The following is a 15,118-nucleotide window of genomic DNA, read 5'->3' as shown; positions in this document are numbered from 1 at the left end:
GACTCACTCAGGCTAGCCACCAACGCTAACTAATTATACAATCACTACCCATCTAGCGATGCCATTACTACACATCTATGTCACTAGAAATCTGATCGGTAAGTCCCGCTCCAGCTGTTCCTCCTCAATCTGTCAATCGCTATACTACTACCCACCCCGTTCACTAGCCATACTGGCTGCAGTTCAGTAATTATTTTAGTGCATGCATAAGATTCAGCTTTCCTCAATTAAATACAGTGGACCTCAAAGAGCTATACTTTTTTTTATTAAACCGTCATCAGCTTAAATACTGTAGCCTGCTGGTAAGTGGATGAATAGAGGCAGAGAGCTGATGGTGACAGAGTTTATTATACAGTTAAATTGTCATCCTGACAAACATGAACATCATCAACAATAATATCACTTACTTAATAAAGCCCCCGTCTGTTGGTCTGTAGTATGTCCCTCCAGTGGCCTATATCATATATACAGTGACAGTCACATGACTACATCTCTACAGTCTAAAGTAGCCTCCTATCCTCTCCATCTGCACTGATCTCAGAACTGGACAGGAGAAAGAAAATCCATGTGGCCTAGTAATGCCATAATGCTTTCACCTGGACCATGTTCAATAGGGCAGACTGTAGCAACATGTTTTGAAACTGGAAATGAAAGTGTTTTTTTATTGGACAAGTTCAAGTTGTTAAAAAAAAAAATCTAATTTGTGCCAACTGAACATGACCCTGCTGTCTTGTCCCATCAGTGCAGATGAAGGACAGGAATTTGGATAGGAGGGGAGGAGGCAGCTGAAAAGTATTGAGATGCGACCGTGCACAGGGGATGGGGTTGTGGCTGGTATTTACAGAGCTAAGGGAATGGAAGTTGAGATGGCATGTGACAGTTCTACTGGCATGGAGAGTTGTGTATAATACAGAGGTTAGGGGTCGAGGGTTAAAGGTGACATGGTCAAGGTGGGAGAAGTTCTTAACCAATTCAGGTGTTTTTATCTTTAATTGAGCGTAAACATGAGGTCTTCACTCACACTGCCGCTACACACAGAATACATACCGCTATGAGTAGAGAAGCCAGAACATTCTACACACAGAGCCTTGCCTGAGTTTAGAAAGAGGAATAGAGTATGCTACTCAGACAAAAGATCTGTGGTCACACGCACGCATGCGCAAAAGCACACAATCCTCACGCAGAAGAGAAACATGTTGTTTTCTGACTGAAAGGTAAATAATCCTAAAGATTCAAGCTATGTGATTGGTGGAAACAAATCTGAACCAGTAAGTCCCCAGGTAACTCATGATGAGAGGAATTTGAGCTTACAGGAAGTGATGCACTCGCTTCCTGTGTGGCTCAGCAGGCTGCCGTGTAGGCCAGGGGCTATGGTAGGCCTGTGGTTAAATGTCTTTCAGCATGCGCTGATGTGACTAAGACTAGACTACGACACTGATCCTGTTAGATAAATGAATTAATTTTACCAGACAATATATTCATTTTATACACAAGGTTCCCAAATGACAACGTTTCCAAAGACAGCTGTAGGGCCTAAAATCCTAGGATGTCAAATGGCCACCACACATCCAGCACAGCCTGCTGACCACACCCACACACTCTGATGGCGGAATGAAGAGGATGGAGGGTCCTGATGGGACCTGGGGGAGGGGCAGGGTGCAGTAGGGAGGTGCCCTTCCCTCACAACAGATGGGCACACAGACTGGAGAGAGAGGGTTGTCGGGGTGTGTGTGTTTATTCAGTCTACTGGTGGGCACACTGTACCCCTGGGCCGTGCGGCCCCCCCTCCTCATCAGAGCTGTCGTTGTAGGCCTCCCTCCTGGCCCCCGCTGACCCCTGACCTCTGACCTCACAGTCCTGGAGGTCAACCTCCTCTGCCTCCGACGAGATGACTGGTCCCTCCGCACGCGCAGGCAGCAGGTCCTCCAACTCCTACACACACAGGTAAAACACACATTCTGTATATTACACACACAAAGTAAAGGTTAAGACAATGTGTGATGCACGTCAGTGGTTAGACACCTTAGACGGGCTATTTGGTTCTCTGGAGGTACTCACGGTGAGTTTCTCAGGGCTGATCCAGTTGTTGTCAGGGAACTGGACATCAAACTTGATGAACAGATCTCCCTTCTCAAAGGGGTTCCTGTACTGAGGCATCCCCTCTCCCTTCACCACTCGGATACAACCTGACACACACACACACACACACACACAAACAATCATCAATGTAATGATACAGGGCGAACCAAATAGATCAAGTTAAAGAGCGACTGCCCCTAAAAAGAAACTTCTCGTTTTGAAAACGTCCTATTTGGCATCGATATTAGTCAGAAACATGTATTATCATGTCAAAATGTACTACAAAGTGTAAATTGGATCATTTGGATCATAAAGTCATTCTCAAAAAAATTGTATGTCATGGAATGAAGGGTACCGTACGTGTTCCTTTGGTTGGGTTTATTTCAATCCTACCACAGCTGGCAGCACACAAGTAATCATCAATTTGGAGCGCAGCTGCATGCGACCCGATCGTAATGCCCATGGTCAATTTGGATTTGATATGCCTATGGGGCTAGTTAGGGACCATAAGTCAATTACACAATGTACATGGGACAATATTTTAAAATGTCAATAGCTCCAAATTTCAATGACTTAAAAACCTCAAACCATCTATTAATTGTAGAAATATTAATATACAAATATTGAACGCATTTAATGAGATAACGAAACGATGTGCAACATGACAATATTGTTTAATTTACATTTAGCTATTTATTGACGGTCCCTAACTAGCCCCAGAGTTAGGCTATACAATATCAAACCAACTTCGCCACTGTCGCACACCAGCCGGCTGAAGCTAATTGGCGAAAGAAGTTGGCTAGCACTAGCTAGCCTAGGCGACTTCAAGACACATGGTTAGACTGTTTCAAGTTATCTACAAGCGTGAGTGAATAACTGTGTACTGTTTTGGCATAGTGAATGTACAAACGCTTGCCACATCCGAACACACACACACACACATTAAACCCCCCCCCCCAAAACAACTCTTGTTTGGCTTCAGTCATGGCAGCTGCATTTCTTAATGACCAAGCCGAAAAACTAGGCCAAATCAGGAAGTTCAGCCCCCCTTTAAACTTGAGGTGGTGTGTGTGTGTTGTGGTGTGTGTTTACCTGGGTCTATGACCTTGCCAGGGGGATATTTGACGGCTAGCTGGCGTCCGTCGAGGTGTGTGACCGCCAACTGAAAGCCACACAGAGCTTCCACCAGGCCGATACGCTGCGTCATGTGGAGGTCATGGCCATCACGACGGAACTCCTGCAGAACACACTCAATTAACATTTTCTCAGCACTTTGACCCAACCTCTCTGGGTGACAAGTGGGCGAAAGTGTTTCAGGAATGTCTCAAACTCAGGAGATGTGAATTGAGAACCACCTTCAGGAAGGAAGCTAAGACATTTAGTCACTGTTACTGTTACCGGCTACCACCCAGACTCTATGTACATAGTCATTGAACACTGGTCACTTTAATAAATGTTTACATACTGTAAATGTAAGTATGTAATGTTTTACCCACTTCATATGCATATACCGGTACTGTATTATAGTTAAGGCTCATCCTATACAACCACTGCTGTACACACCATTATATACACACACTGAACAAAAACATTAACGCAACATGCAACAATTTCAACGATTTTACTGAGTTACAGTTCATATAAGGAAATCAGTCAATTGAAATAAATAAATTAGTTCCTAATCTATGGATGTCACATGACTGGGCAGGGGCGCAGCCATGGGTATGCCTGGGCTCTATTACAGACAGAATTACTCCTTAGTTTCATCGGCTGTCGGGGTGGCTGGACTCAGACGATCCCACAGGTGAAGAAAACTGATGTGGAGTTCCTGGGCTGGCGTGGTTACACGTGGTCTGCGGTTGTGAGGCAGGTTGGAAGTACTGCCAAATTCTCTAAAATGACGTTGGAGGCGGCTTATTGTAGAGAAAAACATTAAATTCTCTGGCAACAGGTCTGGTGGACTTTCCTGCAGTAAGCATGCCAATTGCACACTCCCTCAAAACTTGAGACATCTGTGGCATTGTGTTGGGTGACAAAACTGTACATTTTAGAGTGGCCTTTTATTGTCCCCAGCAATAAATTTATCAGCTTCTTGATATGCCACACCTGTCAGGTGGATGGATTATCTTGGCAAAGGAGAAATGCTCACTAACAGGGATGTAACAAATTTGTGCACCAAATTTGTGAGCAATAAGCTTTATGCGCGTTTGGAAAATTTCTGGAATCTTTTATTTCAGCTCATGAAACCAACACTTTACATGTTGCGTTTTTATTTTTGTTCAGTATATATACACACACACACACACACACACACACAGTAAAAACACACACACTACACGGCCAAAAGTAAGTGGACACCGCTTCAAAATGGTGGATTTGGCTATTTCAGCCACACCCGTTGATGACAGGTGTATAAAATCGAGCATGCAGCCATGCAATCTCCTTAGACAAACATTGGCAGTAGAATGGTCTTACTGAAGAGCTCAGAGACATTCAACGTGGCACCGTCATAGGATGCCACTTTTCCAACAAGTCAGATCACCAATGACAAGCTCCGGCTAGAGTGGTGTAAAGCTCACCGCCATTGGACTCAGGAGCAGTGGAAACACGTTCTCTGGAGTGATGAATCACGCTTCACCATCTGGCAGTCCGACGGACGAATCTGGGTTTGGCGGATACCAGGAGAACGCTACCTGCCCGAATGCAATGTGCCAACTGTAAAGTTTGGTGTAGGAGGAATAATGGTCTGGGGCTGTTTTACATGGTTCGGGCTAGGCCCCTTAGTTCCAGTGAAGGGAAATCTTAACGCTACAGCATACAATGACATTCTAGACAATTCTGTGCTTCCAACTTTGTGGCAACAGTTTGTGGACGGCCCTTTCCTGTTTCAGCATGGCAATGCCCCCGTGCACAAAGCGAGGTCCATACAGAAATGGTTTGTTGAGATCGGTGTGTAAGAACTTGACTTGCCTGCAAAGAGCCCTGACCTCAACCCCATCGAACACCTTTAGGATGAATTGGAATGCCAACTGCGAGCCAGGCATAATCGCCCAACATCAGTGCCCGGCCTCACGAGTGCTGTTGTGGCTGAATGGAAGCAAGTCCCCGCAGCAATGTTCCAACTACTAGTTGAAAGCCTTACCAGAAGAGTGGAGGCTGTTAAAGCAGCAAAGGGGGGACCAACTCCATATTAATGCCCATGATTTTGGAATGAGATGTTTGACGAGCAGGTGTCCACATACTTGCCTTCGGAAAATATTCAGACCCCTTGACTTTTTCCACATTTTGTTAGGTTACAGCCTTATTCTAAAATTGATTAAATCGTTTTTTTCCCTCCTCAATCTACACACAATACCCCATAATGACAAAGTTCAAGTCACAGACACATCTCAACATCAACTATTCAGAGGGGACTGTGTGAATCAGGCCTTCATGGGCGAATTGCTGCAAAGAAACCACTACTAAAGGACACCAATAATAAGAAGAGACCTGCTTGGGCCAAGAAACACAAGCAATGGACATTAGACCGGTGGAAATTTGTCCTTTGGTCTGGAGTCCAAATTGGAGATTTTTGCCTCCAACCGCCGTGTCTTTGTGAGACGCAGTGTGGGTGAACGGATGATCTCTGCATGTGTAGTTCCGACCGTAAAGCATTAAGGAGGAGGTGTTATGGTGTGGGGTACTTTGCTGGTGACACTGTCTGTGATCTATTTAGAATTCAAGGCACACTTAACCAGCATGGCTACCACAGCATTCTGCAGCGATACGCCATCCCATCTGGTTTGGGCTTCGTCGGACTATCATTTGTTTTTTAACAGGACAATGACCCAACACACCTCCAGGCTGTGTAAGGGCTATTTTACCAAGAAGGAGAGTGATGGAGTGCTGCATCAGATGACCTGGCCTCCACAATCCCCCGACCTCAACCCAATTGAGATGGTTTGGGATGAGTCGAACGGCAGAGTGAAGGAAAAGCAGCCAACAAGTGCTCAGCATATGTGGGAACTCCTTCAAGACTGTTAGAAAAGCATTCCAGGTGAAGCTGGTTGAGAGAATGCCAAGAGTTTGAAAAGCTGTCATCAAGGCAATATATTTAGATTTGTTTAACACTTTTTTGGTTACTACATGATTCCATATGTGTTATTTCATAGTTTTGATGTCTTCACTATTATTCTACAATGTAGAAAATAGTAAAAATCAAGAAAAACCCTTGAATGAGTAGGTGTGTCTAAACTTTTGACTGGTACTGTATATATATTTTTTTCTGACTGACATTGCTTGTTCTGATATTTCTTTATTTTGGGGATTTGTGTGTATTGTTAGGTATACTGCATTGTTAGAGCTAGAAACATAAGCATTTAGCTGAAACTGCAATATCGGCAAAATGTGTGTTCGCAACCAACAAAATTCTATTTTGAATTTCTTAACACTTCACTCAGTGGTTTCCTAAGCAGTTCTTTTAAGTCTTCAAGTACTCTCTGCTACAGTGTGTATGTGTGTGTGTTTTACCTCGTGCTCCTTCTCCTGTAGGACCAGTAGGATGTCTCCAGGCTCAGTGCCTGGGGCTTGGTCAGCCTCTCCAGTGAAGCTGATCTTCTGGCCATGCCTCATGCCTTTATCAACATGGACCTCCAACAGCTTGGTCTCCTTGTTCACCTTACGACCCTCACACTTCTTACAGCGGTCCTTCTCACTGATTACCTCCCCTACACAAACACAACAAACAGATTAGTTTCCTAGCAATTAAAAAAATAAATATGTATAGTGTATTGATAATTGCAGACTACGTGTGTGTGTGTGGTCCTACCCTCTCCGTTGCAGTCTGTGCAGACTGACTGCATCTGTTGGACCATGCCAGGAGCCAGCTGTCTGATCATGATCCTCATGCCTCTCCCTCTGCATGCCACACACTTCTGCACCGCCCCCGCCTTACCACCCGCACTGGAGACGGACCAGAGAGAGGAGAGACAAGTATCACATTAAACAATATATCACATGTTAAACGGGCAATCAGCAATCCTGCCTATATTCATTTTTGGACATATAAATTAATGACACGTACCCATTGATTCTTAAAGAATAGAACTTATAAATGCCTCATGAGCTTAGTTCAACTGTCATATCCTATCATAACCCAAAATATAACCTTGTTTTATAAACAAAGTAAACAAATGTTATATAGCTTCAAAACATTGTTAAAACTATAAATGTTTATATCATGAATGGTCAGTCCTGCATCCATAGCTCTGTCCATGAAAGATGATATTTATACTGAATAAAAATATAAACGCAACATGTAAAGTGTTGGTCCCATGTTTCATTAGCTGAAATAAAAGATCCCAGAAATGTTCAATACGCACAAAAACCTTACTTCTCTCAAATTTTGTGAGGAAATTTCTTTACATCCCTGTTAGTGAGCATTTCTCCTTTGCCAAGATAATCCAGCCATCCTGCCCTGCCTTGCCTTTCGAAAGCCAAGTTAACAAACCGACCATTTCCAATCCCACCGTACCTTCTCCGCTATGCAATCTGGTTTCCGAGCTGGTCATGGGTGCACCTCAGCCACGCTCAAGGTCCTAAGCGATATTATAACCGTGATCGATAAAAAAACTGTACTGTGCAGCCGTCTTCATCGACCTGGCCAAGGCTTTCGACTGTCAATCACCGCATTCTTATTGGCAGACTAAATAGCCTTGGTTTCTCAAATGACTGCCTCGCCTGGTTCACCAACTACTTCTCAGATAGAGTTCAATGTGTCAAATCGGAGGGCCTGTTGTCTGGACCTCTGGCAGTCTATGGGGGTGCCACAGGGTTCAATTCTCGTACCGACTCTATTCTCTGTGTATATCAATGATGTCGCTCTTGCTGCTGGTGACTCTCAGATCCACCTCTATGCAGACGACACCATTTTGTATACATCTGGCCCTTCATTGGACACTGTGTTAACAAACCTCCAAACGAGCTTCAATGCCATACAACACTCCTTCCGTAGCCTCCAACTGCTCTTAAACGCTAGTAAAACTAAATGCAGGCTCTTCAATCGAACGCTGCTTGCACCCGCTCGCCCAACTAGAATCACTACTCACGGCGGGTCTGACTTAGAATATGTGAACAACTACAAATACCTAGGTGTCTGGTTAGACCGTAAACTCTCCTTCCAGACTCACATTAAGCATCTCCAATCCAAAGTTAAATCTAGAATCAGCTTCCTATTTCGCAACAAAGCCTCCTTCACTCATGCTGCCAAACATGCCCTCGTAAAACTGACTATCCTACCGATCCTTGACTTCGGCAATGTCATTTACAAAATAGCTTCCAACACTCTACTCAGAAAATTGGATGTAGTCTATCACAGTGCCATCCGTTTTGTCACCAAAGCCCCATATACTACCCATCATTGTGACCTGTGCGCTCTCGTTGGCTGGCCCTCACTACATATTCGTCGCCAAACCCACTGGCTCCAGGTCATCTATAAATCACTGCTAGGCAAATCCCTGCCTTATCTTAGCTCATTGGTCACCATAGCAACACCCACCCGTAGTATGCGCTTCAGCAGGTATATCTCACTGGTCATCCCCAAAGCCAACACCTCCTTTGGCCGCCATTCCTTCCAGTTCTGTTGGCAATGACTGGAACGAACTGCAAAAATCTCTGAAGCTGGAGACACTTATCTCCCTCACTAACTTTAAGCATCAGTTGTCAGAGCAGCTTACAAATCACTTCACCTGTACACAGCCCATCTGTAATTAGCCCACCCAACTACTTCATCCCCATATTGTTATTTATTTTGCTAATTTGCACCCCAGTATCTCTATTTGCACATCTATCACTCCAGTGTTAATACTAAATTGTAATTATTTTGCACTATGGCCTATTTTATTGCCTTACCTCCATAACTTACTACATTTGCACACACTGTATATAGATCTTCTATTGGTCTTTTTGACTGTACGTTTTGTTTATCCCATATGTAACTCTGTTGTTTTTAAATCGCACTGCTTTGCTTTATCTTGGCCAGGTCGCAGTTGTAAATGAGAACTTGTTCTCAACTGGCTTACCTGGTTAAATAAAGGTTAAATAAAAAATTTAATAAAAACCTGACAGGTGTGGCATATCAAGAAGCTGATTAAACAGCATTATCATCACAGGTGCACCTTGTGCTGGGGACAATAAAAGGCCACTAAAGTGTCCAGTTTTGTCACACAACACAATGCCACAGATGTCTCAAGTTGAGGGAGCATGCAACTGGCACGCTGACTGCAGGAATGTCCACCAGAGCTGCTGCTAGAGAATTGAATGTTAATTTCTCTACCATAAGCCACCTCCGTCATCATTTTAGAGAATTTGGCAGTACGTCCAACCGGCCTCACAACCGCAGACCAAGTGTAACCACGTCAGCGCAGGACCTCCACATCCTGGCTTCTTCACCTGCGGGATTGTCTGAGACCAGCCAACCGGACTACTGATGAAACTGTGGGTTTGAACAACCAATGAATTTCTGCACAAATTGTCAGAAACCGTCTCAGGGAAGCTCATCTGCATGCTCGTCGTCCTCACCAGGGTCTTGACCTGACTGCAGTTCGGCATCGTAACCGACTTCTATGGGCAAATGCTCACCTTCGATTGCCACTGGCATCCTGGAGAAGTGTGCTCTTCACAGATTAATCCCGATTTCAACTGTACCATGCAAGTGGCACACAGTGATGTCGTGTGGGCGAGCGGTTCGCTGATGTCAGTGTTGTGAACAGAGTGCCCCATGGTGGCGGTGGGGTTATGGTATGGGCAGGCATATGCTATGGACAACGAACACAATTGCATTTTATTGATGGCAATTTGAATGCACAGAGATATCGTGATGAGATCCTAAGGCCCATTGTCGTGCCATTCACCCGCCGCTATCACCTCATGTTTCAGCATGATAATGCACGGCCCCATGTCGAAAGGATCTGTACACAATTCCTGGAAGCTGAAAATGTCCCAGTTCTTCCAAGGCCTGCATACACACCCATTGAGCATGATTGGGATGCTCTGGTTCGACATGTATGACGTGTTCCAGTTCCCTTAACTTCGCACAGCCGTTGAAGAGTGGGACAACGTTCCACAGGCCACAATCAACAGCCTGATCTGGTCACACCAGATACTGACTGGTTTTCTGATCCACGCTCATACGCCCCTACCCCCCCACTTGGAAATCCCGCTCATCGCTCATGGAGCACCGCACCGCTACGGCGCTCCACGTCCTTTCCAACCACTCCGCTAAAAACCGCTCCGCGCTCACAGAAAGAAAAAAAAACACTGCCGCTCCAAATTCGCTCCATTCACTAAAATCACAATTTAACCAACACCCATCTATTTCTGTGACTACCTGGACCTACCATTTGGTTTTGAATTATTGAAACCAAACCATATGATTTTAATGAAAAGTATTTTAATAAACATGAAAAGGTGAAAGCAAGAAGCGCTCATAATTACAAATAGGCTACATGTCATATTAAACAGCATTTAAAACACTCTAAATAGGTCAGGAGCCAGACAGGGAGCATAAGAAGGAACAAAAATGAATTATTTAGACTATATTATTTCAAGGCTATAACCTACAAATAAATGCATTGTGAAGCATTAGCGAGTGCAACACAATAGGCTGGTAGGGACATAAAGCCCTCAGCATCTAAACAACATTTCGTTGTATAAAAATAATTTTAGTCTATAAATAGTGCATATACAGTGCATTCGGAAAGTATTCAGACCCCTTGACTTTTTCCACATTTGTTACGTCACAGCCTTATTCTAAAATTGATTAAATTGTTTTCCTCAATCTACACACAATTCCCCATAATGACAAAGCAAAAAAAAGTTATACATTTTTGTACATTTATTAAAAATAAAAAAACAGAAATACCTTATTCACGTAAGTATCAAGACGCTTTGCTATTACACTCGAAATTGAGCTCAGGTGCATCCGGTTTCCATTGATCATCCTACAACTTGATTGGAGTCCACATGGGGTAAATTCAATTGATTGGACATGATTTGAAAAGGCACACACCTGTCTATATAAGGTCCCACAGTTGACAGTGCATGTCAGAGCAAAAACCAAGCCTTGAGGTCGAAGGAATTGTCCGTAGAGCTCTGAGACAGGATTATGTCGAGGCACAGATTTAGGGAAGGGTACCAAAAAATGTCTGCAGCATTGAAGGTCCCCAAGTACACAGTGGCCTCTATCATTCTTAAATGGAAGAAGTTTGGAACCACTAAGACTCTTCCTAGAGTTGGCCGCCCGGCCAAACTGAGCAATCATGGAAGAAGGGCCTTGGTCAGGGAGGTGACCAAGAACCCGATGGTCACTCTGACAGAGCTCCAGAGTTCCTCTGTGGAGATGGGAGAACCTTCCAGAAGGACAACCATCTCTGCAGCACTCCACCAATCAGGCCTTTATGGTAGAGTGGCCAGACAGAAGCCACTCCTTAGTAAAAAGGCACGACAGCCCGCTTGGAGTTTGCCAAAAGGCACCAAAATGACTCTCAGACCATGAGAAACAAGAGTCTCTGGTCTGATGAAACCAAGATTGAACTCTTTGGCCTGAATGCTAAGCGTCACATCTGGAGGAAACCTGGCACCATCCCTACGGTGAAGAATGGTGGTGGCAGCATTATGCTGTGGGGATGTTTTTCTGCGAAAGGAACTGGGAGACTAGTCAGGATCGAGGGAAAGAAATGGAGCAAAGTACACAGATTCTTGATGAAAACCTGCTCCGGAGCGCTCAGGACCTCAGACTGGGGCGAAGGTTCACCTTCCAACAGGACAACGACCCTAAGCACATAGCAAAGACAACGCAGGAGTGGCTTCGGGACAAGTCTCTGAATGTCCTTGAGTGGCCCAGCCAGAGACCTGAAAATAGCTGTGCAGCGACGCTCCCCATCCAACCTGACAGAGCTTGAGAGGATCTGTAGAGAAGAATGGGAGAAACTCCCCAAATACAGGTGTGCCAAGCTTGTAGCGTCATACCCAAGATGACTTGAGGCTATAATCGCTGCCAAAGGTGCTTCAACAAAGTACTGAGTAAAGGGTCTGAATACTTCATGTAAATGTGATATTTCCCTTTTTAATACATTTGCCAACATTTCTAAAAACCTGTTTTTGCTTTGTCATTATGGGGTAGTGTGTAGATTGATGAGGGGGAAAAACTATTTAATCAATTTTAGAATAAGGCTGTAACGTAACAAAGTGGAAAAAGTCAAGGCGTCTGAATATTTTCCCAATGCACGGTAGGCTGTGACTTACTTAGAATTAAATACAAATTAAACAAAAAATGTCTTATTAGTGCCTTTGAATTCATTTTTAGAAACAAGAGTTTGGCCAGTCTGTGGCTTCAGGCTCATGCGATGGTGCCTGGAGAGCATGCCAGCAGCGATACATGTATTTTCAGATTCAACAATGATTATTTAGTTGTGGACACTACATCACCGCACTCCCTCTCTTGGTCCTCATCTTTGTAAGTCACCTTGATTTTGCACCTGTGTGTTTTATCCGTTTCTTTATGAAAATATTTAGCGAACTCCACGACAGTAGCTAAAGCAAGGGGCTATAGCAGTACACAAGTAGACTACAAATGCATGCTGGGCCGGGCATGCCCAGAGCTCGTGATGTGAGCACTATTGGAGCGAAATTGGAGCGGACGAGTAGGCCGACACTCCAGCATTTGGGAATCTCGCTCTGCGCTCCAGTCTAATTGGGCATGCTCCGCTCTTCGCTCCGCTCACATACTGTATTCCCAGTCATGTAAAATCCATAGATTAGGACCTAATTCATTTATTTCCATTGACTAATTTCCTTATATGAACTGTAACTCAGTAAAATCGTTGAAATTGTTGCGTTTATATTTTTGTTCAGTGTATTTCAAAAAGTGTAACTAACATTGATTTCCATGTCAATTACATTAAAGTGTGTGTGTAGACTCACCCATTGCAGGAAGCACACAGGACATTCTTGCTGAGTTGTAGTTTAGTTGTTTTACCATTGTAGAGGTCTTCCAGTGAAACTCTGTTAGACAGGTAGGCAGGGTTAGGTAAGGCATAACTAGCAATGTCTGGATAGAGGACCATAGATGTGAAGGGAGAGTAACTGTCACTCACTTGAGGGGGTGCACCATGTCCTCTCCTCTCCTGCGCCCCCCGTTGCGTCCTCCTCCTCCGCGTCCCTGCCCCCCCATGAAGCCAAACAGCCCACCTCCAAAGATGTGGGAGAAGATGTCATCCATGCCAGCCCCTCCACCACCTCCCTCCCGCAGCCCCTGCTCTCCATAACGGTCATACAGCTCCTTCTTCTCAGGATTGGTCAGCACCTCATACGCAAAACTGATCTCCTTAAACTGGGAGAGAAGGGGGGGGGTGGTAATCATTAGGGAGGGACCTGCCATTCTCTGTCATAACTACCCCCAGACATTCTACAACCCCAGGTGACATTTTCCGTACTGTTTACTTTAAATCCACATGAACAATCATCACATGTAGTTGTCTCACAGATCCTCTCCTCCCATCTCAATTGTCTAACATGGTTTCCTCTCCATCTGCACTGATGTTACACAGGACAGCTGATAGAGATGCAGAAGAAGATGCCGGTTGGGGCAGTGCTGCAGATGAAGCAGATGAGACCAGGAGAGAGGGTGCCTCAACAGACTAGCTGGTGCACTCTTACTCTGGAGAGGTGGCCATTTGAGTAATACCAAAGGCGATTGATACCAGTCTCTGTTACTGCTCAATACAGATAGGCCTTTGTGATGGTCCTACCATGGCTGGTGGTCGGGATGTCGCTTGATGAGCGTTATGTGCTGCTGTGATTCGTTTTGTGTGTGTGTGCTGTGTCATGTTGTGAATGTGTTGTTTGTGTAACTGCCTGTCTCTTACCTTGTCCCCGGCATCTGGGTTCTTATCAGGGTGAAACTCTTTGGCCAATTTGCGGTATGCCTGAACACAAGAGAGACAGACGTGCATCATCAGTCACTGTCTGGGAGTGGGCTGTTGTAGGGCCAACATTTTCTAACTGCGTAGCTTTACCCTGCTGCTGCGGCAAGAGCAACACTTGGTGAATCTGAAAGTCTTCTAACGTTAGCTAACGAACAGGCTAACATCATCATCATCCTCTTCATGACTATCCCTAGTAAGATAGCAATCTGTAGTATCTGTCAAAAACATGACGACAGAGTGTAACTAACTTTAGACATTAGCTAACGTTAGCTAACAATAGATTCAGCTAGCTAGCTAACATTACCAGACAAATTAGATAAATTACGATCTCATTATGTACTAGCTGGCTATAACTAGCTAACTAACAAATAACATACCTAGTACTTCTATATGGTTTTACTCTGCCAGCTTTGTTTTACTCACGTCAGCTAGCGCAGTATATTACGCTAACGTTAGCTAGCTACTGCAGCTAACGTTGCGTAGAAGTCTGCACTGCCTAGCAACGATCGGCCGCTGCCTGGGCTACTTTTCTATGCCTAGTTTCTCATGTATAAAATACATCTAACCAACTTTCTAACAGCTAGTTAACTAACTAGTCAGCTAGCTACCTTAGCTCGCGCTTTTCAATCAGAGAAAGACTATTACTTTTCATTAGATATTTACAACAGAATATGCACTGGCTAGCTTGCACGATTAGCTAGTTGTCTAGCTAACGTTAACTAGCGATAGGTTAACTAGCTAATTAGCTTAGCATCTGAACAGTGTTGGCAAGGCCACATCAACCCTGTTTTGCGGTCTTATAATTTTTCGCCACATTTTCTGTAGGCACGGATTGTGTATTATTTATTTACACAACACCAGTCACGTACCTTCTTTAGGTCGTTTTCTGAGGCGGAGGGTGAAACTCCGAGGATGTCGTATAGCTTGGTATCCACAACGTTGGCCATAATGCTAGCTAACGTTAGTCGGCTACAGACAGAAATACGTTCTACCGAGGAAAGGAAACGAGAGGAGAGGAGAGGAGAAGAGAAACAAGCCGGGTGGAAACGTCATAAGAAATGCGTCAACTTGGGTCA

General features: G+C 44.4%; 1 protein-coding gene across 1 annotated transcript; it reads right to left on the bottom strand.

Moving 5' to 3' along the window:
- Nucleotides 1-329: 329 nt before the first annotated feature.
- Nucleotides 330-15,081, bottom strand: LOC121531972 (dnaJ homolog subfamily A member 2-like). Its single transcript, XM_041837592.2, has 9 exons — nucleotides 14,912-15,081; nucleotides 13,983-14,042; nucleotides 13,212-13,447; nucleotides 13,039-13,119; nucleotides 6,887-7,020; nucleotides 6,589-6,785; nucleotides 3,172-3,316; nucleotides 2,059-2,186; nucleotides 330-1,932 (listed from the first exon to the last, which is right to left on the bottom strand). Exons 1-9 carry the CDS (start codon nucleotides 14,987-14,989, stop codon nucleotides 1,744-1,746), a joined length of 1,248 nt encoding a protein of 415 aa, XP_041693526.1. The 5' UTR covers nucleotides 14,990-15,081; the 3' UTR covers nucleotides 330-1,743.
- Between the last annotated feature and the right edge of the window lie 37 nt (nucleotides 15,082-15,118).

This window comes from Coregonus clupeaformis, chromosome 19 (assembly GCF_020615455.1).
Source record: "Coregonus clupeaformis isolate EN_2021a chromosome 19, ASM2061545v1, whole genome shotgun sequence".
Taxonomy (NCBI): Eukaryota; Metazoa; Chordata; class Actinopteri; order Salmoniformes; family Salmonidae; genus Coregonus; species Coregonus clupeaformis.
The sequence above is the reverse complement of the archived record's forward strand: the minus strand, read 5'-3'. Positions and strand labels throughout refer to the sequence as shown.